General features: G+C 49.6%; 1 protein-coding gene across 1 annotated transcript; it reads left to right on the top strand.

The window, feature by feature from the left end:
* The first annotated feature begins 605 nt into the window (after window positions 1–605).
* Window positions 606–21,714, top strand: LOC311165857 (uncharacterized protein). The gene is made up of 8 exons (XM_084227354.1): window positions 606–629; window positions 7,780–7,834; window positions 8,521–8,580; window positions 10,015–10,173; window positions 10,731–10,886; window positions 11,014–11,178; window positions 12,303–12,467; window positions 21,136–21,714. The coding sequence occupies exons 2-7, from the start codon at window positions 7,801–7,803 to the stop codon at window positions 12,449–12,451; spliced, it is 723 nt and encodes a 240-aa protein (XP_084083480.1). The 5' UTR covers window positions 606–629; window positions 7,780–7,800; the 3' UTR covers window positions 12,452–12,467; window positions 21,136–21,714.
* The last annotated feature ends 4,706 nt before the right edge of the window (window positions 21,715–26,420 follow it).

A 26,420-nucleotide genomic window follows, 5' to 3' on the forward strand; every position in this document is an offset into this window, starting at 1 on the left:
GCCTGGAAGATCTTTAAATTGCTGTTACTGAGCTCAAAAGATCCCTAAATTGCTTTCTTTGGCACCCGGAGCTCCCTATTTTTTTTTTTTTTTCCGATCCAAACCCCTCCCACAATCAGTGTTCTGGAGCCCCAGAGCCCTCAAATTGCTCTTTCTCAGCTCCAAAGCTCCTGAAATCACGGTTATGGCCCCGAAGCTGCTGAAACAGGGATTCTAAGCCATGAAGTTCCCAAAATCAGTGTTCCAGAGCCCTGACACCCCTAACTCAAGCCCTGTGCCCTGTTTGCCACCAGCCCGTGGGGTTCACTCCCAGCGCTCCCGGTGCCCTCCCGGGGCATTCCCGGTGCCCCTGGGAGGCTCCAGGAGCAGGCAGGGGCCGCTGGCTGCACCCATTTCCTTCCACCCAGCCCAAAGAGCTGCTTCCCATCGGAGCATTTCTACTTTCACTTTCCAGGCTCAAAACTGATTTACGGGAAATGAGTGTAAAACTGAGAAAGGAGCTGCGAGGGGAGGAGGGAGCAGTCCGTGGGGGCGGGAACGGGGGAGGGCAGGGTGAGATATAACTGGGATGAGGAGCCCTCGGTGCTCACATCCCAGCGCGGAGCTGCTTCTTTCCAGCCTTATCCCAGGTAAGCACCAGCCCCTTGCTCCTGTGTTTCCCCACGGCTTGCTCCTTCTGCTCCTGAAATTGATGCTTCTCAGCCCAAAATCTCCTGAAGTCGCTGCTTTGGAGCTCCAAAGCTTCCTAAATGGGGACTACCGAGCCCAAAATCAGCTTAAATTGGTTTTTTGGAGCCCAGAAGCTCTCAGAATCATTCTTGCTGATCTGAAAATATCCCCAAATCACCCTCCCTGATTCCCAAAGCTCCTAGCAAGATTTTTTTCTCAGCCTTGAACTCCGCAAATCAGGGTTTTGTAGGCCAGCAAGTCCCTAAATTTGTGTTTCTCAACCTCAATGCTGCCTAAAATTCGGACTTGTTCAGAGAAGCTGCCTACATCATTTTTTTCAGAGGCAAACCCATCCCTAGCTGGTTTGGAAGGCTGCTCCTGAGTGCTGGTGGAATGCAGTGGAAGGAGAGAGGCACTGCCAGAGGAGTGTCAGGGAGGATGAGGATGGGAGTGTGAAGAGCAGCTGGGATACCTGGAGATCCTCAACAGGATGGGCAAAGGCTGACTTGTGTGTGTGAGCAGTGGAGGGGTCAGAAACGGGGGACACTGCCTTGGCAGTTCAGAAACTCCCTGATCATCAGGGAGAGTTGGCAGAAGAGCTCTGGGGCAACCTCGAGGGGTGTCCAGGCCAGTGAGCAGGTTCCCATGGGGAATGGCAACTGCCCTGGCATTGATGGCCAGGGAAAGCAAAGGGCTCCAGCAGCTGGGGGATCTGGGAGTGATGGCTCAGCAGAGCTGCCTGTTGGGTGAAGAGGGAGATGCTCACGGGGACCTGGTCCTGCCCCACAAGGAAGGGCTGGCCAGGGATGTGCTCCTCAGTGCCAGCCTGGGCTGTCACAGCCAGGAAATAGTGGGGTCCAGGCACCAAAGGGGCAGGGACTGCGGCCAGCAGCAGAGCACAGAGCTGGGGCTCCAGAGAAGACTTGATGAGCTTGGGTTGCTGAACCAGGTGGTGGCAGGCGCAGCAGCTCTGGAGGGTTCCCACCCCCACAGGCTCCTCCTTCCCCCCCCAGCACCTCCTTTCTCGGTTTGACACCGATTTTCCCATAAATGCCTATCAGGAAATCTGAGAGGAGGCAGGAATGGTCTGTCCAAGAGCCAGGAGTAAAGCACTCATCTCCTGAGGCTCTTGGCTGAACTGACAGAGCTCCAGGGTGAAAAGGCAGCATTTGGGAGGTGGAGCACAAGAGCCAGCAGCAAGGCAAGGCAGCAGCACCTGGGGCTGTGTGAGCAGGAGCCCAGCCAGGGGAAGGGCTGACTCCCCTGCCCAGCACATTCACACCCCACCTGCCCAGCTGCAGCAGGGCTGTGGCACTCAGGAAACACTGCCCAGGTGGGTCACTGAGGTGGCAATCCTCCTCCAGCTGTCCTTCAACTGCTGGTGGGATTTCCTTAAGAATATCACTGTCTGCAACAGCAAAACCAACAACAAAAGCGCAACCCTGCCCAAGCAGACCTGTCTGCAGCAGAGCAATCCGCACAGTCTGCAGCCGCCTCTCTGGGCAAGGCCAGTGGGATCACTGTTGGCAATACACAGCAGTGACACCCCCTCCTCACAAGGCTTCCCAGGCAGTGACCATCCCTGGGCTGGGCACTGCTGAGGCCCTCAAGTGCCGTGTCCAGTTCTGCCAGAGGGGATTGAGTGGGAAAAGCTCCCTGGACCATCCTGGGGCCTTCACTGGGCTTTGCTGAGGTTTGAAGGAGCCCTTCTGCCCTCCAGGGCTTTCAGTGTCTTTGCCTCATCAAGGCCCAGCTGTGCTGCAGAGGGTGGGGGAACAGTCAAGAAGGGTTGGAGGGAGACCACGAAGTTAATATTTCATAGAATTCTCATTCAGAATTCATTGTCCCTTCCCACCCACTGTCTACAGACACGAATCTGGCTCCTAATTCATTCCTACAAAAAGAAAAAAATATCAATTCAGGCCTTATTTATTTAATAGCTTTTTTTTGTCTGATAGCAAAAATGGTTGCCGTGGCTTTTGCTACACACTAAATTGGAAAAAGAAAGAAGTAAGTAGCATAGTGATTAGGCACAGCCTGGATGCCATGAATACATTATGGAAAATTGTTTGTTTCATTGATCTTGGCTGATCAGAAAAATTTTTAGTCTGCATATGTAATGAATAATTATTTCAGGGAGTGAGTAGAACTTAATAACATAAAAGATAAAAATGAAAACAATAGCTCACCTTAGCACCCCAGAAAAAGCATAATGAGATTTTACCACCAGTCATACATTCCTCCTGGATTTAGCTCAAATACTGGTATTATTGTTGTACTAGACTCAGTGCATAATTCAAAATATCTAATTTATTGGGCCTCTGTTGGCAGACTAGACTGTTGGTCTCACTGGTAACGCAGAAGAGAGTTTCTTCCTTTTATCTTTTTTTTTTTGTCTGGCCATGCTTTTTCTTTCTCCCCCTCACCCCCTCCTCCCCCCCCCCCCCCCCCCCCCCCAATCCCGCTCCCCGCTTCATTTTCTTTTTCCTTCTCCTCCCCTCTCCTGTCTTTTCCCCTTCCTTTTTCCTCCTCAAAGCTTCAGTTTTGGCTCAGGATTGCAGATCTGGCCCTGCATAAAATAATTTTCCTGTCTAAAGCAGTTATCAGGGCCCCTTCTAAATATGAGAGAGAGAGACAGAACAAATTGTCTCTGACTGTGAGAAGTGGGGTGATGCATCTCTGGAAGCACAACCATCTTTCCATGAGTGGTGATCTGAGCTAATGTCTGTGTTCATCAGTTATCAAGGCAGAGGCACATCCAGGACAGCTCCACGTGCACATCATCTGTTCATTGTTACTGTTTGAGAAGCCATCACGCTATTGCTCTGCTTTCAGGAGAAAACCCCTCAAACTCTGAGCGTTTTATGCCATTTGTATGCTTTCCCTCCCTTCAGACCAGAGCAAAAGAGCAAAAAGTAGTGGGAGGAGATAGAGGAGGGTTCAATCCTGGGAAAGCCCCCCTGGCATTTCCTGTCTGATGCCTTGAGTCAGACCAATGGGACAGCCAGAGGCCCTGGGGCTGTGACTGCTCTTGGGTCCCTGCTGGCACCTCTCTGTTTCTAATCCTCAGTGGAGCTCTTTTCCTCACCCAGGTCTATCCTCCCCTTGAACTTTAGGAAAGCTTTCTTGACATGCAGCAGCTTTTGGCAAGGGCTTCCTTAACTCCAGGTCCTCTTCCTTCTCTGGAACATGGCCAAAGAAAACAGAAAGTCACAAGGAGCTGAAAGAGAGGGAAATGGAGAGCAAGAAAGAGGGAGAGCAGAGCACAGCAGCGAGCTGTGCCCTGAGCAGACCTTTCCTCACTCCTGAACAGTCCCTGTTTCTGCCATCACCTCGTTACTCCTGCTCTGGTTGATGTGCTCAGAACGGATAGGCAGCTTTGTTGGAAGGGTCAGCAGGGCCCTGCTTTCTGCAGCCAGCTGTGCAGAGGATATTTAGGAAACTTCCCAGTCTGACCCTTCCCAAGGCTCTCTGGCCATCACACCCCAGCCACCAGAGGTGTTCAGTGCTGGGACTGGAGCCCCTCCACAGCAGTGGCTGCAGTGCCCCAATGGGCCCTGCTGGACTCCCCACACCCCTGCTCCCACCCCCACCCCCTGTGTCCTCCCTGGTTCCAGCTCAGGTTTCCCAGAGCAGAGTCTCAGCTGTCTGATTCCATAAAGCCATTTATTCCCAGCGCAGTAACAACAGGAACAGCCTGAGCTGTTCCCCCAACAAGGAGGCCCTTCAGTTTTATCCCCTCACAGTCTGCATGCCCAAGGCTCAAGTCTGGCTCTTCCTCCCGGGCCCTCAGCTCCTGCTGGGTCTCTCGGTGTCCCTTCCCCAGCTGTGCCACCTCTCTTGGTGCCCTTTGCTGGGCTTTGTTGGCAGTTCATGAGCTCTTGTCTCGGGCTCCCACCTGGAGCTCAGCTTGCATCAGGCACTGCAGCTGCCCCAGCCACCTGCACCAGGTGTGTTCACAGCCAGGAGGAGGGAGAGTGGGAGTGAGGTGGTTTCAGTTTTGTCTTTGTTACCTGGCTTGCTGATCTATTGGGAATTGCTGAGAAAGCAAAGCAATTGTCCCAAAGTCTAGTCTGCTTTGTCCATGGTGGCAACTGAAGAGGAATTTCCCAGGCTTTATGTGAGCTCTTCAGTTGTATTTTTTCCTCCTGTCCAGTTGAGGAGGGGGAGTGAGAGAAGTTTGGTGGGCATCTGGCAACCAGCCAAGGTCACTTGTCCTTTCTCCATAGATTTCTTCATAGCTGGTGAGGATACCCTCCAGGATTTGAGTCTGAAGGAATGGAAAATGGTCCCTTTCCTTTGCAGAAAATTGTGGCTGGGGTTGAACACCAGGTTCTGCACTCTGAAAAAGAGGAAGGTCTTAATTTTGACGAAGGAAGAGGATGTGTGTGTCTGTGAGAATTCTCAGAGCTCCAGGGCAGACAAGATAGGTTAGGGACCAGCTGGGAGTACAACATAACATCTTACAACTGCAGTATCTTCTCCAGTGCTCTGCCCGCCACAGAGATTTTGACCCTTTTCCCTTGGACTGCAGAGTTGTAGTGGTTTTGGTTTGCCAATTTAAAATTTCCCCTATTTTGGGGTTTTCCTGGCCAATGCACCAAAGAATGTGGCGGGTTTGGTGCTGGCCAATCACCAATACACTCACTTCCTGCTGTGAGATAGGATTAGGAGAAAGGCAAAGCAGGCTCCAAACTTTAAAAGGGTATAAAGAAAATGTTATTGAAAGTAATTAAAAGAAAAGTAATAAGAATCAAAACAAACCCCTCAAAACACTTCTCTTCCCCCCACAATCTTTTCTTTCCCACTGACAGTGTAAAGAAACCAAACCTAAAACTTCCAGTCAGTTTATCCCCTCTAAAATACTCTTTGTTCAGTTCAATGAGGGAGAGAAGTCCCTCTTATTAAGGTTATGGAGACTTCTCCACAAGAGGAAAGGAAACAGTTCTCTCATGGTTCTCAATTTTATCACAAATAGAAGCCGCCCAGGGAACCCTGCCATTGTGAAGTCCTTCCCATTGCCACAAGCCTTCCCACAGCTTGTCAGTGGCCATGTGGACTTATGGGGTATTGTTTTAAAGATGAGCTGTTCAAAGGCAAAAATTCTCATTATCTATTTCTAAAATCATCTTCATCCCTGGGAACAGAAATCCTCCTCTTCTCCTGGAAGCTCAGGACTACTCTCTTCCTCTGTTCAAACTTCTCATGGGATCACAGCTATTTCAAGATCTTCTTCACTTAGCATGGAGGCCTTTGCTCCATATCAATTTGAACACTTTAATCTCCCCATAGTTTCATGTGTCATAGGAAAAATAGTCTTTTCTCTGTAGCTTACAAGAGGATTTCCGCTCCAAAAACAAAGTATCTCCTAATTGCCTCCCATCTGGGACTTAACTCCTTCCTCACTGACCTTGATGTCTTCATGCTGTTCCTTTCCATGCTTGCATCTTGTTTCATTCTCTCACTTAAGATAGGATTGAAGCACTGAAAGGGTTAACATCACACCTGAGGCCTACCTGCCCGCCCATAACTCATGGCAGGAGCTGCAGCCAGGCTGTGCCAGGATCAGCCTTATGGTTGGTCTTTGGTTTTCTCTGTGTTCAATTCCAGCCGCAGGGCCACTCTGCACGGGCTGCAGGGCTCTCAGGTCTCAGCTACGCTGGGGAAGGGAATTTGATGATAAAATCACAGCCAGGGCCAGCCCTGCTCTGGCCCAGACTCCATAGCCTCCCCCCATTCCTGCCCGGAAGCTGCTGGGGCCCAGCCCGGCAAGAACGGGACTGAACGGGGGAACCGGCGGGCGGCCAGGGGAGGGGGAAAAGGACCCAGCCCACTGCAGGACCGCCCTGGCCGAGACCTAAGACCGGGGAGTGGGGCCCACCACCCTCTCACCCACCAGAAAGGAGAGTTCCCGGGCTTTTTAGTCTTTAACATGTGTGTTTTTCAGAGGCATGTTCAGCTTCTCAGTGGTTCCACAGACTGTCAATTACACAAAAAGATTTGCATCACTTCCCCAAATTGTCTTCCCATTCCAAACCACGACAAGAGTGAATACTGAAAAAAGGGCATAGGTAACAAGAAGGGGACATGGCTAACTCTTTTGCTAATGTGAAATACAAAGTTGTGTTTTGTGTCTGGTACAGAAAGGCAATGTGTGTATTTGAGATTGCGATATGTGTGGACACCGACCATGGGACAGCTGCGAATTCTAACAATAACTGAGGAAAGTAAAGCATGGAAGAAGGCCTTTGAACCTGTCCTTTGTTTGCAATTAACCTGGATTGATTTAGGAGCATTTGAATTAAAGCATTAAGGATGTTGCTTTTTGCTTGTAGTCAGGCCTTAAAGAGTGCTGCAATAATAACCTTTTGAAGTATAATTTTAAAATATTGCTTGTATCCTTGAAACTATAGCTTTGGAATATATAGAAAGGAAATATGCTTATCTCACTCCTTAACAAAACTGAGAAAAAACAGCTTGAGAAAGGAAGACAGACATCATCTCAAGGATTTACAGCTTCACCAAGGGAAGCTGAACATCACTGTTGTGAGATTTATAGTCATTGTAATTAAAAAGGTGGACCCACATCTGGGGAGCTGGACTTCACCAGATGGGATTCATCTTTATTGTTGCAGAAACTGGACCAACATCTCAGAGGCAGCCACCACCATCTAGGAGTCCTCCTTTTTGGGATGCATCCTGAGAAAAACTTGTGATGTAAACAAGTAAAAATAGAAACTGCTGAGAAAGCTTCTGAGTACCCCTATAAATACCTGTAAGCCCAAACATCGGTGTGCAGTTGGAGGGAAAACTGCCTCCACTGTACCCAGCGCTGTTTTGCTCATACTTTACCATAATTAATTAATAAATTGATTGTTGCTTGAATATTGGCCTAGTCAAGCTTCTTATTTATAACACTAAGAGTTGCATTACTTGTTTAGATGGTGATGGAAGGGAAAACCAGAAAATTAAAAAACCCTGAGTAGATCAGAGGTTTGAGTAGTATAAGGGACATATGTCTCCCCAAAAAGCTCTTAAATGCCCTTTAAAAATCCTTAGGGAAATATTGTAGTGAAGCTTCCTTTTTTTCGTTTTTCTTTTTCTTTTCAGGTGAAGCAGTGGCTAGAAGAAATGAGCTGGTGGAGGAAAGCTGGAAAAGGCTTAGGTAGCAACTTAGGTAAAAAAGAGTGGACTCGTGGATCCCATTGCTCTTGTCTGCAGCCATCCTTGGGAACCCTTGGGATGGGACAGGATGGGGTGGGATGGGATGGGATGGGATGTGTTATCCCTGAGAGAAGTGAGGCCAGTGGAGGTCTCTCCTCTGAGCACATTGCCTGTAGAACCCCTTCCAGAGCACAGCAGTAGGCCTGGCCTTTGGGCTGAGATCTGTTTGGTCAGAGGGGTGACCTTCTTTGACCAGGGACATGTCCTACTCTAGCAGGGGGTGTTGCTGAGCAGGGCTTTGAGGGTCAGGCTGAAATGAATGTGCCAAGGGACAGTGAAGGGGCGTGGGAGGTTCTTCTCCACTCCTGGTGTGAGGCAGAAGAGTTTCACCCTCTGGTGGGTGGCTGTGCTCTGGTGGGACTGAGGCACCTGTGTGGTGCCTGAGTGCTGTGGCAGCTGAGGCAGCTCCCTGGTTCAGGAGAGCCTCAGTGGGCCGCAAGGGTCCGAAACCCCCAGCACTGCTGTGGGGCTCCTGGTCCACAGGACCTCACGGCTCCTGGGCAAGCTGTGGGATGTGTTCTGCCCCAGAACCTGCTCACTGCAGTCCTGGAGTTCCCTGGGGAAAGGTCCTTGTTAAATGTCCTGTTTTTCTTTTTGATTTTTTTTTCATATGTACCTCATGTCCAGTATTTGCGGTTGTTGGCTACCTGGCTGAGAAAGCCCTAGACCTGATGTTCAACAAATTCAGTAAGTGTGCTGGGTCCCATTCCTCTTGTCTGTGGCCATCCTTGGGAACCCTTGGGATGGGATGGGATGGGATATGTTATCCCTGAGAGAAGTGAGGCCAGTGGAGATCTCTCCCCTGAGCACATTGCCTGCAGAACCCCTTCCAGAGCACAGCAGAAGGCCTGGCCTTTGGGGTGGGATCAGTTTGGTCAGAGGGGTGACCTTCTTTGACCAGGGACATGTCATACTCTAGTGGGGGGTGTTCCTCACAATTAGTAATGGTTTCAAAGACATAGCACATCCCTTCTGGGATTTTCTTTGAACACTAAAGGAGGAATCTCACCCTGGGCTTAGCTACAGGGACAAAAGGCAGAAGCCTTTCTGTGCAGGTGAGTGCCAGTCCTTGCCCACCGTACCTGGAAACTGAACCCTGCCGAGCAGGAAGGAGATCCAGAATTCTGTTGTGCATGAGGGCCTGGTGCAGTCAGATCGAGCAATCCCACCTGTACATAAATTCCCATTTCCAGCCAGTCCTTTGTTACATTGCCCATCCCCATGCAGATGCCCAGGACCCCGGGATCCCAGGGTGCAGAGATGTCCCTGCAGTGGGCTTTTCCCAGCACAGACCAGGACAGCCTGGCCTCTGCTGGATCCCACCCCCTGGATTCTAAGGCCAGCTGTTCTCCTGCCCCTGCCATTTCCAGCTGGGATGCTGGCAGGGGAATGTCATTCCCTCAAGGGACACTTGGAATTTAGCATGGCCTGGGCTCTCCCCCATTCCAGGCCTTTGGGCAGTGAGGAGGCCATGGGGCTCCTCCCAGTATTCCTCACCAGCTGCACAGGAGCTCCAAACCCATGTTTAGAAGAGCTCTCAGTGGTGCCAAGACTCCTTTCAACAGGCAAAAGCTGTAAGAGAAAAAGTCTCCATGTCAGGAAGAAAATTGGGGCTACAGTAGAGAGGCCAAGGTTTCTTCCCACAGCAAACTCCTGTTGGAATAGCATTTGAAAGCCAGGACAGTGCTATGTGGTACCCACAGGTGCTTTAGCCCATGAATTCCACATCTCTGTTTTTCAGGGATGAGTGAATTCATTTCCAAGGCTGCAGAATTAGAAAGGAAGATCTAAAGAAAAAGAGGTCTGGAGAAAACAAATTTATAAACAGGCAGGACATAAGGGAACTAAGTCTGAGCTTTTTGTTTGTCCTCTGAATAAAGAAAAAATGCAAAAAAAAGAGAATCAATTTCCAGACTGAACCTTGAACACAGTGCTTAATTCCTCTGAAGTGATTATTTCTTCTGAGAGAGGAAGAAAAAAACAGCCTGCAGCAAGATCTAAGAAAAGACCCTCAAGAAGAGACTTTACAAAAAAGGATATGAGCATCCTCAAAGAGAATAGGTGGTCTCCTGCTCAAGGGAGAAATATGAGTTTCCCACTAACACCAGTCTTTTCCTACAGGAAAGAGAAAGAGGGAGAAGACCAACAAGGCACTGGAATCTGAAATAGACAAGGCCTTCCAGAACCTCAAGAAAAAAATTGAAGCTCTGCATGAGGATTTCATAAACTTAAAGGCCAAAGAGAGTGAGGAGATTAGAGCAGAGATGAAGAAAATCCCAGGTGAGCAGTGCCATTGCCAAGCATACTTTCATCCATCTGAAGGCAAAAGCTGCTCTACAATCCTACCACTCTGTGAGCTCCTCCTGCTCAGCTCCTCAGAGGGGATGGGGAGGGACAGTCCTTCCATGGGGAGCAGCTTCTGTCATCCATGGCACTGAAACACCTCCATGCTGAAGTGTTCTCTGCAGTGTGTTCAAACACAGTGTGTTCAAAGCTGGAGCTCTTCATTTATTGGGCTACAGAAAGCATAAATGAGACATTGAAAAGTGATAAAAACTTGTTCTGGGTTTCTTGTCCCCTCTCTGCTAAAAGTGTGAGGGTAACTGGAAAACCATTTCCAGATTGTGCCTTCATGGCCAAATGGAATTCCTGTGAGGTGAGAATTTCTAAGGGGGAATGAGGAATGAAAATCCACCCACAGGAGAACCCTAAAGAGAGACTGTCAGGGAGGTTAAATCAGAGCCTTTGGGCCTGCTTGTGTCAGATAGCTGGTCTCCTTCTCAAGGAGGAAACATCAGTGACCCAGTGACATTGTTCCTTCTTAACACAAAATAAAGAACAGGGAATTGCAAGGACCCTGGAATCCATGTTGAATAAGAAGCTCCGAGAGCTCTCCCAAAGATTTCAAGCTCTGGAAGAAGATGTACAGGAATGGCCAGAGACCATATGGGAAGAGCTTCAGCTTCTCAGAGCAGAGCTGGAGAAGAACCAAGGTGAGTAGGGCCATTGCCAAGCATGGGAGGTTAAATCAGAGCCTTTGGGCCTGCTTGTGTCAGATAGCTGGTCTCCTGCTCAAGGAAGAAACATCAGTGACCCAGTGACCTTGTTCTTTCATCATAGGAAACAAAGAGGAGGAAATTGCAAGGGCCCTGGTATCCATGTTGAGTAAGAACCTCCGAGAGCTCTCCCGAAGAATTCAAGCTCTGGAAGGAGATGTAAAGGAATGGCCAGAGAGCACAAGGGATGAATTTCAGCTTCTCAGAGCAGGTCTGGAATTGATTCCAGGTGAGCATGGCCATTGCCAAGCATACTTTCATCCATCTGAAGGCAAAAGCTGCTCTACAGGCCAACCACCCTGTGAGCTCTTCCTGCCCAGCTCCTCAGAGGGGATAGGGAGGGACAGTCCTTCCATGGGGAGCAGCTTCTGTCATCCATGGCACTGAAACACCTCCATGCTGAAGTGTTCTCTGCAGGTGCAGGTGGTCAGAGTCCCTCTTCTGTCCCTCACCTTTGCAGAGGGTATGTGCTGGGAGTTCTCTCACTGCCTGATACTTGCTAAGGGTCCTCCCTTGAAGTCCTGTCCCCGTTCTCTCTCCCTTTCCCATGGCCCTTCACCTGCTGTCCCACTCCTGGTCCCACACTGGGGCACATGTGAGCTCAGCCTGGTTTCCCTGTGGATGATCTGCAGGGAGAGGAGCTCTCCTGAGCAGAGCCTGGATGTGTCTGTGAGCACAGGGCCTGTGGAGAACAGCTCTGCCTGCAGGAGCAGGTGCTGGGAAGGGGAAGGGTCAGCTGGGGCACAGCCCCCAGTGTGGGCCTGGCTGGCCCCAGACTGTGCCCCTGGGCCTGGCTCAGGCAGGACACAGAGTGTGTTGGGAACAGCCTCTGGCCCCAAGGCAGGGACAGCTGAGGGAGGATCAGCCTTCATGACCGTGGGTCCTGTTTGTGCTCCAGCTGCAGCCAGCAAAGCCAGGGCAAGGAGGAGCCCAGGAGAGTCCAGGGAAACCCCTGCAATTCCTGCTGGCTCAAGCCATTGTGGGCTTGGAGTGAAGCATGTGGCCCACTTCAAAGCTGGAGCTCTTCATTTATTGGGCTACAGAAAGCACAAATGAGACATTGAAAAGTGATGAAAACTTGTTCTGGGTTTTTTGTCTCCTCTCTGCTAAAAGTGTGAGGGTAACAGGAAAACCATTTCCAGATTGTGCCTTCATGGCCAAATGGAATTCCTGTGAGGTGAGAATTTCTAAGGGCAAATGAGGAATGAAAATCCACCCACAGGAGGGCCCTGAGGAGAGGCCCTCTGTCAGGGAGGTTAAATCAGAGCCTTTGGGCCTGCTTGTGACAGATAGCTGGTCTCCTGCTCAAGGAGGAAACATCAGTGACTGAGGGACATTGTTCTTTCATCACAGGAAACAAAGAGGAGGATATTTCACAGGCCCTGAAATCCATGTTGAAGAAGAACCATGGATTGCTCTCCCAAAGAACTCATAGTCTCGAAGAAGATGTACAGGAATGTCTGGAGGCCACAAAGCATGAGCTTCGGCTTCGCAGAGCATAGCTGGAGAAGAACCCAGGTGAGCAGGGCCATTATTAAGCTGACTTTTATCCATCTGAAGGCAAAAGCTGGTTTTCAGGCCATCCACCCTGTGAATTCCTCCTGCTCAGCTCCTCAGAAGGGTATGGAGAGGGACAGTCCTTTCATGAGGAACATGGAAGTGATCCATGGCACATTCTGTGATCCATGGCACTGATACACCTTTTCTTGGTTTACAAGTCAGGTGTCTGCTAGGGAAGACAGAAAAGCCTCCCTTGAAATGGAGAATTTAAACCACCCCCCGGGAATTTTTATAATTTTGAAATTAAGGGGCTCCCTGCAAAGATATGGGAATAACCATTCTTTACTGGTGTGTGTAACCAAGCACACAGAACACCAACCCCTGCAGCATCACCAAACACAGAGCAGGAACCCCGTCCCAGCCTTGGGGCTGCGGCACTTTCCCCTCTGCTGCAGTTCCGGGCACAGCCAGCAGGGGCGGTGCAGTGATCCCCCCGGGCTGCAGGGGGCGCTGTGGGGCAGCTCGGGGAGCACGAGGCAATGGCGGCTAGGCCCAGACAGGAGGGATGGAGGAGAGGCTTTGCTCCACAAACCCCGGGACAGCCAATCCACATGCCCCAACAGGACTCTTGGAAGTAGCAGGCTGGAACAGCAGGGATGAGCAGAAAATTCTGGAGCAGTTAACAAGAATATCCTAAAACTCCAGGGCAATAGCTGGAACCTGCGGGATGTCCTGGCCAGGCAGGGGAATGCGGGGCCCAGCAGCAGAAGAAAGGTTTCCTGCTTGTTTACGGTGGTGGTAGGAGAAGGCAGCAAGGATGGAGTCTCATAGTGGTGACAAATTCCTTCCCCATCCTGTGTCTCCTCTGGTGCCAAGACAGTTAACTAGGAAATGCCCCCAGCCCAAATCTCCCAGTATCCCCGCCACCCCCCCCCCGCCCCGCCCCGAGAAACTCGAAGAAAACCAAAAGAATTCCCCCTCCCCGCCCAGCTCAAGCCATCAGTTCCTATCAGCAACTCAATGGGAAGAAAGTCTGCAGGTGATAAGGAGAGAACAGGAAAGAAGAAAAAAACCAAAACCTCAACCCCCAACATTATCCACCCCAAATTTTTTCCCATACTACCATGTTACATGAAATTTAAACCTTTAAAAATTATATACATATATACAGGCAGGTACAGATACAAGCACAGTGCCATGGGTCGTTCACCCAAAAACAAGGCCCCCTTGAGGTTTGCATCAGGTCTCTCCATCCTTTTGCATCACCCACCAGGTGCAACCTGGTCCCTGAGCAAAGACAACCCCACAGATGGGATTGTCTTTGCTGGAGGCTGAATTAACCCAAACAGTTTTTTCCAGCATACGTCTGATATGTACCCCTCGAACCTTATCTCCATCTGTTTGCAAGGGCTCAGATTGGGCAGGGCCTGCGCAGTGGAACCTTGGGTGTTCACTAACAGGGTGGCCTTTGCTAAATTAATCTCCCAGTTCTTGACAGTCCCCCCACCCAGTGCCTTCAAGGTGGTTTTAAGCAGGCCATTGCACCCTCCAACTTTCCCAGCTGCTGGTGCATGATAAGAAATATGGTACTCCCACTCAATGCCATGTTCCCTAGCCCAGGGGTTATAAGGCTGTTCTTGAAATGAGTCCCAGTGTCTGACTCAATCCTCTCAGGGGTACCATGCCTCCAAAGCACCTGCTTTTCCAGGCCCAGGATGGTGTTACGGGCAGTGGCATGAGACACAGGGTAGGTTTCCAACCATCCCGTGGTGGCTTCCACCATGGTCAGCACGGAGTGCTTGCCTTGGCGTGTCTGGGGCAGTGTGATGTAGTCAATCTGCCAGGCCTCCCCATACTTGTACTTGGGCCACCACCCACCATACCACAGGGGCTTTACTCGTTTGGCCTGCTTGATCTCAGCCCATGTCTCCCAGTCATGGATAACCTGAGAAATACTGTCCATGGTTAGATCCACCCCTCGGTCTCGTGCCCACTCATAGGTGGCATCTCTGCCCTGATGATCTGAGGCATCATGGGCTCATCGAGCTGGGAACAACTCCCCTTTGTGCTGCCAATCTAAGTCTATCTTTGACACCTCTATCTTTGCTGCCTGATCTACCTGCTCATTGTTTTGGTGTTCCTCACTAGACTGATTGTCAGGGACGTAGGCATCTACATGGCAGACTTTCACAGGTAGCTTCTCTACCCAAGAGACAATGTTTTTCACTCATCAGCAGCCCAGACTGGTTTTTCTCTGCGCTGCCAGTTTCCCTTTTTCCACCTTTCCAGCCAGCCCCAAAAAGCATTCGCTACCATCCATGAATCAATATAGAGGTAGAGCTTTGGCCACTTCTCTTTTTCAGCAATGTCCAGGGCCAGCTGAAGGGCTTTGAGTTCAGTAAGTTGACTTGATCCACCTTGTCCTTTGGTAGCTTGTGCAACCTCTTGTGTCTCCATACGGCTGCTTTCCACTTCTGCTTCATCCCTACGATGCGACAGGAACCTGTTGAAAACAGGATGACTCCTGACCAGGGAAATGATTGGCATCTGACTCCAAGGCTTTGGAATGCTGAACACTCACTTTATTAAAACTATACTATATTACATTACAATTATATTAAAGAGAGATACTATACTATATCATACTACTAATTGAAGAACTTGTGACTGTGTGCAGACAGTCCACACAGCTTGGACATGACAGGCTAATTAACACAAACAATCAACACCAGAATCCAATTAAGAACTCACGTCAGGTAAACAATCTTCCAACACATTCCACATGTGCAAAACAACAAGAGCAGCAAGCAGAGATAAGAATTGTTTTCCCTTCTTCTCTGAGGTTTTTTCGCTACCCTTCCCAGAAGAAATTCTTGGGAAATTGTGCCTTGCTTTTCTCTGTGAAGAGAATTGTGGCTACAGGAACTGTCAATGAAAAGAGAGTATCGTGTTTCTTCCGCTGATAGTTGGTTGTATGGTGGACCTTCTTTAGCCTGTGTCACTTGTTCCTGCTCCTCTTTGTCAGTGAGACCAAAGTTCTCACCTTCCAGCCAGTTTGTAATTATCTCCAAAATCCCAAGGTGATTCAGGTTTCTAGTACGGCCGCGCCGTGTGATGAGGGCAATCCATTTGCTCCATGTGGTGTTGGTGGCATGGTGGGTAGAGGGAACCTTTCCTTTAAACATCCACCCCAGCACTGGTATTTGGGGTGCCACTGGTATTTGGTTGTGCTTCTGTGCCAATCACCTCCTAGGCCCCTTGAACTCCTTCACAGGCAGCCAAGATTTCCTTCCCTGTGGGAGTGGAGTTGGCTTTGGATCCTCTGTAACTTTGGCTCCAGAATCCCAGTGCTCGGCCTTGAGTCTCCCCAGGCACCTTCTGCTAAAGGCCTCAGGACAGACCATGGTTCCTGGCTGCAGAGTAGAGCACATTCTTCCCCTCTGGTCCCCTTCTCACTGGGCCAAGGGCTAATGCATGAGTGATCTCCTGCTTGATCTGAGCAAAGGCTTGTTGCTGCTCAGGGCCCCAGTGGAAATCGTCCTTCTTATGGGTGACCAAGTGGAGAGGGCTCACAATCTGGCTGTACTTGGGAATGTGCATTCTCAAAAATCCTATGGAGCCTAGGAAAGCTTGTGTTTCCCTCTTGCTGGTCAGTACTGATCTTACTGATGAGCTCAGTAGGAATCTGAAACCGTCCATATTGCCACTTTACTCCCAGGACCTGCATCTCTCGGGGAGGTCCCTTGACTTTGCTCTTCTGCATGGTGAAGCCAGCTTATAACAGAATCTGGATGATCCTCTCTTTCTCAAATACTTCCATTGTCGTGTTCCCCCACACAATGATGTCCTTGATATACGGCAGGTGTTCTGGAGCTTCACCCTTTTCCAGTGCAGCCTGGATCAGTCCATGGCAGATGGTGGGGCTGTGCTTTGACCCCTGGGACAGTCAGTTCCAGGGGTACTGCATGCCCCTCCAGGTGAAAGCAAACTGAGGCCTGCATTCTGCTGCCTGAGGAATGAAGAAAACTGTGTTGGCAATGTCAGTAGTGGCAAAGCACTTTGCTGCCTTGGACTCCAGCTCATACTGAAGATCCAGCATGTCCGGCACAGCAGTGCTCAGCAGTGGAGTCCCTTCATTCAAGGCACAATAGTCCACAATCAATCTCCATTCTTCTTCAGAACCCACTGTCTCAGTTGTTATCAGCATTAATCATTGCAATGAAGGTGGTGTATTGGGATGGCCCCAGGTTTGCCAGACTCCACAGCATTTGCCCTGTGCACCTGACCTTGTCGGAGTCATTATCATGCTGTCCATCCTTCCCAAAGTGTACCTCCAATACTGCCACTTCTCTCAGCTGTTGGATCCTTTTCTTAAGGGTCTTCCAGCACATTCTATGGTGGTCCTCCTGCATTCTCTCCCTGTGGACAAACCTCTCTCTGAGACTCATGAAAAGCCACTCTCAGAGGGAAAGGGACCTTGGTTCCCTTACAAAAATCTGATTCACACCTGAGTCCTGGGTCAATGGTCCCAAATTCCTTGCCTCACCACCATCCAGTTGCACTCCTGTGACCATAAGGTCCCAGACCTAGAGTAACCAGGTTGTGTAAGCCTCACGTCCCCGTCATACAATGTCTTTGTGCAGATTACAGAGACTTTTCTACATCAGGGACTCAGTAATGATCTCAACCATCGGCTCTCCTGTGGGATGTGAGGGCCCTCCTTTCTTATCCTTACCTGGATGCTCTGATTTCATCTTAGGTCTCCTTGTATCCACAGGGGTGACTGCTCCTGGCTGTGACTGCCTTTGCAGTTCAGCTGGAACCTGGACAGTTGTAACATCTGTGGGCTCCACTGCTGCACCATCAGACTCTCCCTCTTTGAGGCAGGGGGAGAGTTTCTCACCAGCTGGGAAAATGTACTCCTTCAGCATCTGGCCCATCTCCTTCACCAGAACCCCCACCCAATCTGGGTGGTTCATTTCTGAGGTGGGCTGTGGGGCAGGGTCAGGCTATGGGGCAGCAGCATCCTTGTCTCTGGGGGAGGTGTCAGTGTGGTTATCCAGGTTAATCTTCCTTTATCTCTAAATGCTAAATAGAACAGGCCTATCAGCAACACCAACCACTGTATGATATCATTAGCATTTTGAGTGGACCTGAACCCTTTGAAAACTGGTGGGGCAAATCCAAAGAGCTGGGTGAAGGGTTGCGAGAAAATTTCCACTGGTGTCATTTCCTTACAGCAGATGTTATTAAAGTAACCCCAAAACCACACAGTTAGTGTGTGATAGCTCTGAACCCATGTGTCTGCCTTCCAGAGGAAGTTAAAGATCCATTAATTCTTCTCCTTACTCACCCATAAGGCAAACTGGATAGCAGCCACAGTAGTCTTATTTGTAGGACCCATGTTTAGATACGGGCCTGCAAATGGGAGAAATATAGCCACGACCACCCAAAACAGGGTAAGCTGGACCACATGGTGTCAGTGAGGTTCCTATATCAGCACATAAAAATTAGATTACTCAGGAACTGTGATATTTTTTTCACCTTTTTTCTGTGAATGCCCTTAGGCCTAACACTGGGCGCCAAAATCTGTCTTGGTTTGAAAAGACAGCTGTCTGCTTAATGAAGGCAGAAGCCTTCTTTGAAATGGAAAATGTAAACCCCTGCCTCCAAATTATTATAATTTTGAAATTAAATGGCTCTCAGGCAAAGATATGGGAATAGCAGCAAGAGTTCTTTACTAAGAACATTTAAAAGAAATACAAATGCAATAGTACAAAAAGACCCAGAAAACCAACCACCGAGAGAGTCAGAATATGACCTGACACCCTGTGGGTCAGGGTGTTGGCAGCAGTCCCATTAAATGGTGGTTGCAGCCCTCCTGCAGTGACAGGTGTGGTTCTGTTGGAGCAGTGATCCTGTAGAAAGGTGGAGTTTCCCTCTGAAGGTCTGGTGGTGGTGTAAATACGCCTGGTCTTCCTCTGGGAATCCAGTGGAGAAGAAGGCCACTCCTCTGGGAATCCAGTGGGAAAAGGCTGCTCTGGTGTTCCAAATCTCAGATTATGTCCAGGTAGGAATGCTTGGCTCCTCCCTCTGGGCGGAGCATCTCCCAATGGGATGATGTAGTTTTGTCAGTCATGCAGTGACACTCAATGGCCCATGAATAGAGGATATTTCCCAGAGGGAGGATTGGTTTGTGGAAGAGATAAAGAAAACTGCCCAATTAACAGAAGATTAATTGCCCCTCCTCTAACTGATGGCAATTAGAATACATACCCCCAGCTAAATCTTTCATTCCATATAAGGAGTCACTCTGGATTGACGGGAGGCCTGGCCTTAGGAAATGAGAAGGCTGACCAACTGGTGGCACCACTTTGGGCTGCTGCTTCTCCTAATATTGATAAATTTGGCCAGGCCCAAAGTTTTGCCAGTGCAAAAGTTTTACACAAATAATTTGGAATATCGCTGCAGGATGCACAAGGAATTGTCACAAGCTGTCTGCAGTGCCAGGGTACAATTGGTGGATTGGGTCCTGGAATCAGCCCTCACAGCCTGGGGTCCCTGCAGTTATGGCAAACTGATGTGACCATCTACGCCTCTTTTGGTCACTTAAAATGCATTCATGTAATTATAGACACCTTGTCTGCCATGGTTTGGGCCACTCCTATGACAAGGATCTCGTTTTGTCATTCAACACTTGCGAGGCTGCTTTGCCATCATGGGCTTGCCTCAGGAAATCAAGACAGACAATGGGTCAGGATATACAGCCCGACAGACCCAAGATTTCTTGGCTCATTGGGGAGTGAAGCATAGCACAGGCATTCCAGGTAATACCACAGGACAAGCTGTTGTTGAAAGAACACAACTGGTACTGAAAGGACTGCTTGATAAACAAAAAATTGGAGAGGATGGGCTGAGCCCACAGGACAGAGTGCTGAAAGCAGTTTATATTATGAATCATCTACAGCTAGTAGGTACTCGTAGTGACCCACCAGCATTAACACATTACTCAGGTTTGCAGCAGGAAGGGATTATGCTTGTATCATTACAAAGGACCCTGATGGATACCAGTGAAATGGGTTCATCCCTGGCATGAGGAGGACACTCTGATCCCTAATATCACCAATGAAACAACAACCAGTGTTACCTGAAAACAACTGTGAATGCTTTTGCTATCCTAGGATGAGATTAGAATGTGTGGGGTGTGGATCAGATGGGTGGTATGAGTTTAGAGGAAGGAACTTCCCAAAATGTGTAGGGTGCAGACATTGGCACACCCAAGAATTTAATACCTGCGTGGTTTTATCCCAAAAGACAGGAACAACAGTTAATTCCCCTGAAACCTGTCAAGGAGCACTGAATTTGTTTGAGTCTCAGGAGCAGTTGGGGCAGGCTATTCAGTGGTATCATAATGAACTCTGGAAGCTCGAGCAAAAAGAGAGAGAATAAGATCAAGGCTATTGAATGCAGAAAAGGAGAATTTATCCATGGGACTTGGGGAGTTCAACCTGAGCAGTGGGAACAAAAGAAGCAGAGGTGGGAAGAGAAGAACCAAAGGAGATGGAATAGAAGAAGTGTACAAAGAACAAGAGGCACAGTCAGTTTGGATTTTATCCCTGATCCCACAAGGTTTTTGCCAATGATAAAGATGAAGAATTGTCTTAAATTAGATGTGCAGGTTTTTGGGAGTCTCCCTCTGTTACGTGTGACATGTGGCAACATCCGTAGTGCAGAAGAAATTTCCCTGCCAGGATGGCATCAACAGAATATGTGGCTTACTTGGGCCAATACTACTGGGGTGGACTCCTTTTGTGGGTCCTTAGCCATGCCAGGAGATCCCTTCTGTACATGTTAAATTGGTATCCCAATATGTGATTTTACTGGTTTTACAAGATGGGTAGGAACAAGAGGAAAGCGATATGTGGGAAGAAATAGATCAAGTGTGGAGAATCACTGGTGTAACACAACCAGAGGTGGTACAAAATTAGAGATATGAAAAAGTTTGGGAATTAGGCCAAATGGCGAGGGCTTCCAAGCAGGTACGATAACACAATCACTGAATGAAAGCAGACTAGAGCCCCAAGAACTAGACTTGCTAGGATTGGTACCTGGGAATTATTGCTTGTTTTTTAACTACTTTTTAAACCCAAAATCAACTGATATGAGCAATGTCCTAGTCCCACGTCCCAAAAATAATAGTGTCATCCTTAATCCCAATTCTCCATGGTATGTGACCAAATATTGCCACAGTTGGACTTATCCTGGAAGTGCTGGTGCAAATGTGACTGTACAGAAGCTTCCACCAGGTATCTTTTTAATCTGTGGGGACAGGGCATGGCCTGCAATTCTGAGCCATTCGTTTGGTGGTCCTTGTTATTTAGGAAAGCTAACCATGTTTGCCCCTAGCATGTGTGAAATGCTGAAACAGATTGTTTAGAGAGCAGGACATAGCAAGAACTCCAAAAGGGCAATCACAAGCTTAGGACCTGATTGTGACAGCTATTCAGCTGTCACAATATTCAGCTATTTTAAATCAAATGCTCACTGATGTAGATAGTATTAGACATGGCACACTGCAAAATAGAGCTGCTATAGATTTTTTGCTGTTAGCACATGAGCACAGGTGTGAGAATTTTGAAGGAATGAGTTGTATGAATCTCTCTGACCATTCTGCATCCATTCACAGGAAATTCAACTACAAGACAACATGAAGAAATTGACCCTGATTGATTTGGGCTTGGATGAGTGGTCTGAGGGGTAGGGAATAACTGGATGATTGAAAGACAACATAAAGGGAGCTTTGTTATTATTAGCAGTTATTATTATATTGCTTTGTGCTATTCCATGCCTAATGAAATTGGTGACCCACTTCGTAGAAAATGCAGTGAAAAGGGTTTGGCTGGTGCAAGAAGAAGAAGAAGGGGGAGTTGTAGCAATGTCTCTGAACAAGTTTGGCTACACTGTGCACCAGCCATATCGCTTATAGTTATTCTTATCAGAGCCCTCTAGAATTCATCAAGGTTACTAAGACATAAACTGTGCTAAATGAAGAAAGAAGAGGCTGAGAATCAGAATACCAAGACCACAAGAACTAGATAACAGAGGGCTGAGAACCACCTGGACTGTAACCAATCACATACCCTGAGAAATGTATGCAGAATACAAGGACAAGACAGAGGCAGCAATGAAGAGATGCATGATCAGAGTGAATAGTAGGGTTAGAATGTATAAATAAGTGCATAATGAAAACAATAAATGGCTTCTGCTTAATCATATTGTTTAGTTGTATGGGAGTCCTGTTTTCCTACAACGTGTGCCTGGGCAGGAAGGATGGTTCTTTTCCATAAAAAGGAACGCACAGAGCCCTAGGGTTTCAGGGGCACATGAGAAAAGACCCCCAACATGCTGAGGTCAGTGGAGCCCATCAGGCCAAGCCAACCAGACCTGTTACCTGTTCCCTTGGATCCATGGGACCCGCAGTATCACAGTGGCCCTCTTGGTTCCATGGAGCTGCACAATGACACAATGCCCCCCTTGCTTTCATGAGGCTGCAGAGTGTCCCAATGGTCCCTTGATTCTTTTGGGCTCCTAAGGATCCCAATGGCCCCTTGGCTGCATGAGGCCCAGCTGTGTCACACGGGCCCCTTGCTTCCATTGGGCCCCACAGCGTCACAGTTGTCCCCTCTTGCTTCCTTGAGGCCTTACAGTGTCACAGTGCTCTCCTTGGTACCACTGTATCACAATGGACTCCTTGGTTCCATGGGGACACAAAGTGCCACAATGGCCTGTTGGTTTCACAAAGCCTCAAAGTGTGAAAATGGCCTCCATGGTTTCATGAGGCCTTGCTCTGTCAGAATGGACTTTTGGTTCCAGGAGCTTTCACACTGTCAACAATGGTCTGAGCACTGCAGTGTCACCATGGATCCTTTGTTCCATGGGGTTCCAGAGCATACCATGATCCCCTCAATTCCAGAAGGTTCTGCAGTGTCCCAATGGACCATTGGTTCCATGCAGCCCCACACTGTCACAATGACCCCATGGCTCCATGAGCTTCCACACTGTCAGCAATGCTCTCCTTGGTTCCACGAGGCCTTGCTCTGATACAATGGACTTTTGGTTCCATGGGGTTCCACAGCATCCCAATGGACCCTTTGTTCCATGGGGTTCCACAGTGTCACAGCTGACTCCTTGGGTCTGTCAGCCTCTGCTGTCACCAAATGTCCAAAATAACAGACTAAGACTCCTTAACACTAATTTGGTGTTTAAGAGGGCATCATTTATTCAGGTCTGAGGTCCAACATAGAATAAGTCCTATTCTTATGAGAACACAAGATTAATTCTACCAGTGTGTTGGTTATATACAGTCACTAAATGTGAATTACAATCTATCCCTTTCCATAAAACCCACCTCAAGTTCCCAGATTCACTCCTTGTTTTCTCTGTACCTGCACCCTTGAGCCAGATGTCTTCTTCTTCTCTTCCAACCATCCTTGCTGGGGAAGCAGCCCCTGCATGCCTTGTTCCTGTGCTCAAAGTTCACAGGCAGGGTAAAAATGGAATGAACACTTTTGGTATCAGCCCAAGGCCTTGTGTGGGCAGGCAGAGGCAGGCAGGAGGCAGAGCTGTCAGCAAAGGAAGGGGCCAGCCAGGTGGGGCAGCCGGGGGATGCCGACAGCCTGCAGGGACAGAGGCGCAGGGCAGGGACACCGTAGGACAGCCTGGGCTGCACAGGGCACAGGCATGTGCAGCAGCTGCAAGGCCCTGACAGAGCCAACTCCTGCAGCACTTTGGCCATGGCTGCTGGGCCTGGGCCTGAGCCAGGAGCAGGAGACAAGTGACCCTTGCAGGCCTGGGGCCTCATTGCCTCCTTGTCCCTGCTCAGCAGCCTGGCAGGGGCCGCCCCATGCTCCTGCCCTTGCCATTGCACATCCCCACATGCCAGTGCCCATCCTGGGAAGAGCCCTGAGCAAGGAGGGAGGGACAGGATCTGCCTGGCCAGGGGCTGGGGCTCAGGCCTTGGCCCTTTGCATTCCTGAAACACATCCAGCTTTGCTCAGCACCAGAGACACCTTTGCCTTGTTTGTCCCCAGCTGTCATCACTGCCTCCAGTGTTCTGCTCTAACTGGAACCTGGGGACACTTTCTCATTCATGTCCCTCATTGGGACCCATTAAAACTTCAAAGAAACTTTGGAGTCTAAATCTGAGTTCTTGAGAAGTTTCTTGAAGACACTCTCAGGGACTGAGTCTGATGTAAACAACACCAAAGCCCTGAGAGGGTCATTAAAGTTTTCCTAGTCCAGTTATGGAGAAAAATTTCAGAGATCTTGTCAGAAATACACATTCCGTTTTTAAAGGATGTATTTTATTTTATTTCTCTTTAGATCAGAGGTGATTGCAGCATTCTGTGATTGATATTGACCCAGGATCTCTCCTCAGCAGCTCTGGCCTGCTCACAGATGCTGTGCCTTCAGCTCTGACCCAGCGTGGACAACCTTGCTCCACATTCCCCAGCCCCATCCTTTCTGTCCTCACTCCCCTGGGACCTGCTGTGCTTGGAGAGCTGGCTGCACCCACCCTAAGAGGGGTTTTCAATTTTTGGGGTTTCTGAAGTTATCTCAAACTCCTGAGTTTCCCCACTGGAAACAGACACACTGCTCAGGTGTGTGCCAGCCCAAGGTGCCACCAAAGCCACTGCAGACCTGCCCTGGGCCAGCTGTGAGGGTGGATCATCAGCCCAAGCTGCCCTGGGCTGTGGCCATGGGCACTGCACTGACCCCACTGCTGGGTTTGGCTGCCACGGCAACCCTGAGAAATTAAACTGTCCTTGGAAACACTGGGGAGGACTGGGACATACTGGGGAACACTGGGAATGCTGTGGGAGACACTGGGACATACTGGGCGTGACACTGGGGAGGACTGGGACAACCTGGGAACACGAGGAATGCTGAGGGGTAATCTGGGTGGACTGGGATGGACTGTGGGGGTACACTGGGACATACTGGGACGTAACAGGACATACTGGGAGTGATACTGGGGGATACTGTGACAATCTGGGGACACGGGGTCATCCTGTGGATGACATTGGGGGGGAACTGGGAATAACCTCAGGTATATTGGGAAGGACTGGGCTGTACTGGAAGGGGTTTGGAGGGGCACTAGAGTTGTACTGGTCTGTACTGGGGATGAACTGGGCTGGACTGGGAAGGACTGGAGAGGTTGAATGGGCTGTTCTTGCCTCCAGCACCTCCCATTTCCTGAGGCCCCGCCCATAACTGCCCGCAGCCAATCAGTGCCGGAGATCGGGGCCTAAGCAGGCGGTGCCTAGGGTCAGCGCCATCTTTTCTTTTTGCCTACAACTCCCATCATGCCCCGCGACCCAATTGAGCCCCATTGAAGCCGGGACTCCAACACCCGTCACGCCCCGCGCTCCACAGAGCCCCCGGATCCGCCCCCATCTGTCCCATGAGTTTCCTCCAGACCCTCCAGGATCCCTCAGTGCCCCCTCAGCACCTATTCGGGACCCCCCAAAAGCGTTCCCCGACCCCCTGAGTGCTCCCAACCCCACAGATGCCCGGCACAGCCACTTCTGGGAATTCATCACCCCTCATCCGCCGCGGCCCCAGAGCCCCTCAGAACACAGTCCCGCGCCTAAAACTCCTGCCGTGCCCCGCGCCCTACAGAGCCCGGTTAGAGCTCCCCGAGCTCTCCGCAAGGGCTCCCGAACCGTTTACGTTCCCCCGAGGACCTCCAGTCGCGGCTCGGACGCAAAAGTGTCCCCTAAGAGCCTTCCCGGACCCCCAAACACCGCGTTCCCACCACTTTCGGGACTACAGCTCCCATCATGCTCCGCGGCGCACGTCCAGAGCTATTCCAACCGGGACTTCATCTCCCGTCATGCCCCGCGCCCCGCCGAGAGCCAGTGCAGCTGCGCCTGGAACTCCCGTGATGCTCCGCGGCCCCGTTCAACCGTATGATGCCCGCGCCTACAACTCCCATCACCCCCCGCGCCCAGAGAGCCCCGTCAGAGCCCCCCAAGGGCCCGCCCGGACCCCGAAGGGCCCCAAATTCCCCTCCCTGAGCTCCAAAGGCCCCCCCTGCACCCCCAAGTGCTGCCCCGGACCCCGAACTGTCCCTCAGAGTCCCTGAGTGCCCCTCCAGGTGCCCACCTGGCTGCCCCAAGTGTCCTCCAGAGCCTCAAGTTCTCTCTGAATTCCCTCCCCAGACCCAAAACTGCTCCAAATGTGCCCCAGAAATGTCTCCAGGGACCCCAGAGTGGCTCCTTTTGCACTGTCTAAAACTACTTTGAAAAAGATTACAAAAGGACTTAAAGTAGGACTAATTACCATAAAGAGGGAAAAAAAAAAAAAAAGCCAATAGTGGTCAATTAATTCATTAAGGGAATTAAGTTACTTATAATCAATGGCCAATGATTTTTTTAGTTGCTAAAAATTTGTCAATTTTAAAATATAAATATAAATAATGTAATAAAATAGAGAGAAACAATATCATAAATTACAGAAACAATTAATTTTTTATTAATTAAACAAGTTTATTAATAAGAAATTTTTTTTTTTTTTTTTGGCATGTCAATCCCAGGTGGGCGATGTCAGACACGGTGAGGCTGGGGGTGAGGAGCAGCTTGTCCAAACAGGCTCAGCCTGCAAGGGGCTCATTCTTCTCCCTGCCCAGACCTCCTCAGGAGACATTCAGCATCAAGATCACCTGGGGAATGCTTCTGTCACCTCTTCTCTGAAATGAAAAATAACACAATATTTCCTTGACTAAAACCAGATATCATGAGGTGCACTTTGGAATCTCCCTCCTGAAGAGAACTCCAAGCTTACTCCAATCTCTGCACAAGCCCTGGAGACTCACAGACAATGGAAGGGAGACAAAGAGCTCCTGAGGGCTTTCCCATGGTGGGTTTGGGGCTGGCTCCAGGAGCCTCAGGCAGCGAGAGAAGGATGAAG

This window comes from Fringilla coelebs (genome assembly GCF_963513975.1).
Source record: "Fringilla coelebs genome assembly, contig: SCAFFOLD_30, whole genome shotgun sequence".
In the NCBI taxonomy this organism is placed as follows: Eukaryota; Metazoa; Chordata; class Aves; order Passeriformes; family Fringillidae; genus Fringilla; species Fringilla coelebs.

Bases quoted from the DNA above. Each gene is read 5' to 3' on its own strand.
- LOC311165857 (XM_084227354.1), top strand. From the start codon at position 7,801: ATGAGCTGGTGGAGGAAAGCTGGAAAAGGCTTAG. The intron at 8,581-10,014 runs GTAAGTGTGCTG...CTTTTCCTACAG, and splicing joins CCTGATGTTCAACAAATTCA to GAAAGAGAAAGAGGGAGAAG. The intron at 10,887-11,013 runs GTGAGTAGGGCC...CTTTCATCATAG, and splicing joins AGAGCTGGAGAAGAACCAAG to GAAACAAAGAGGAGGAAATT.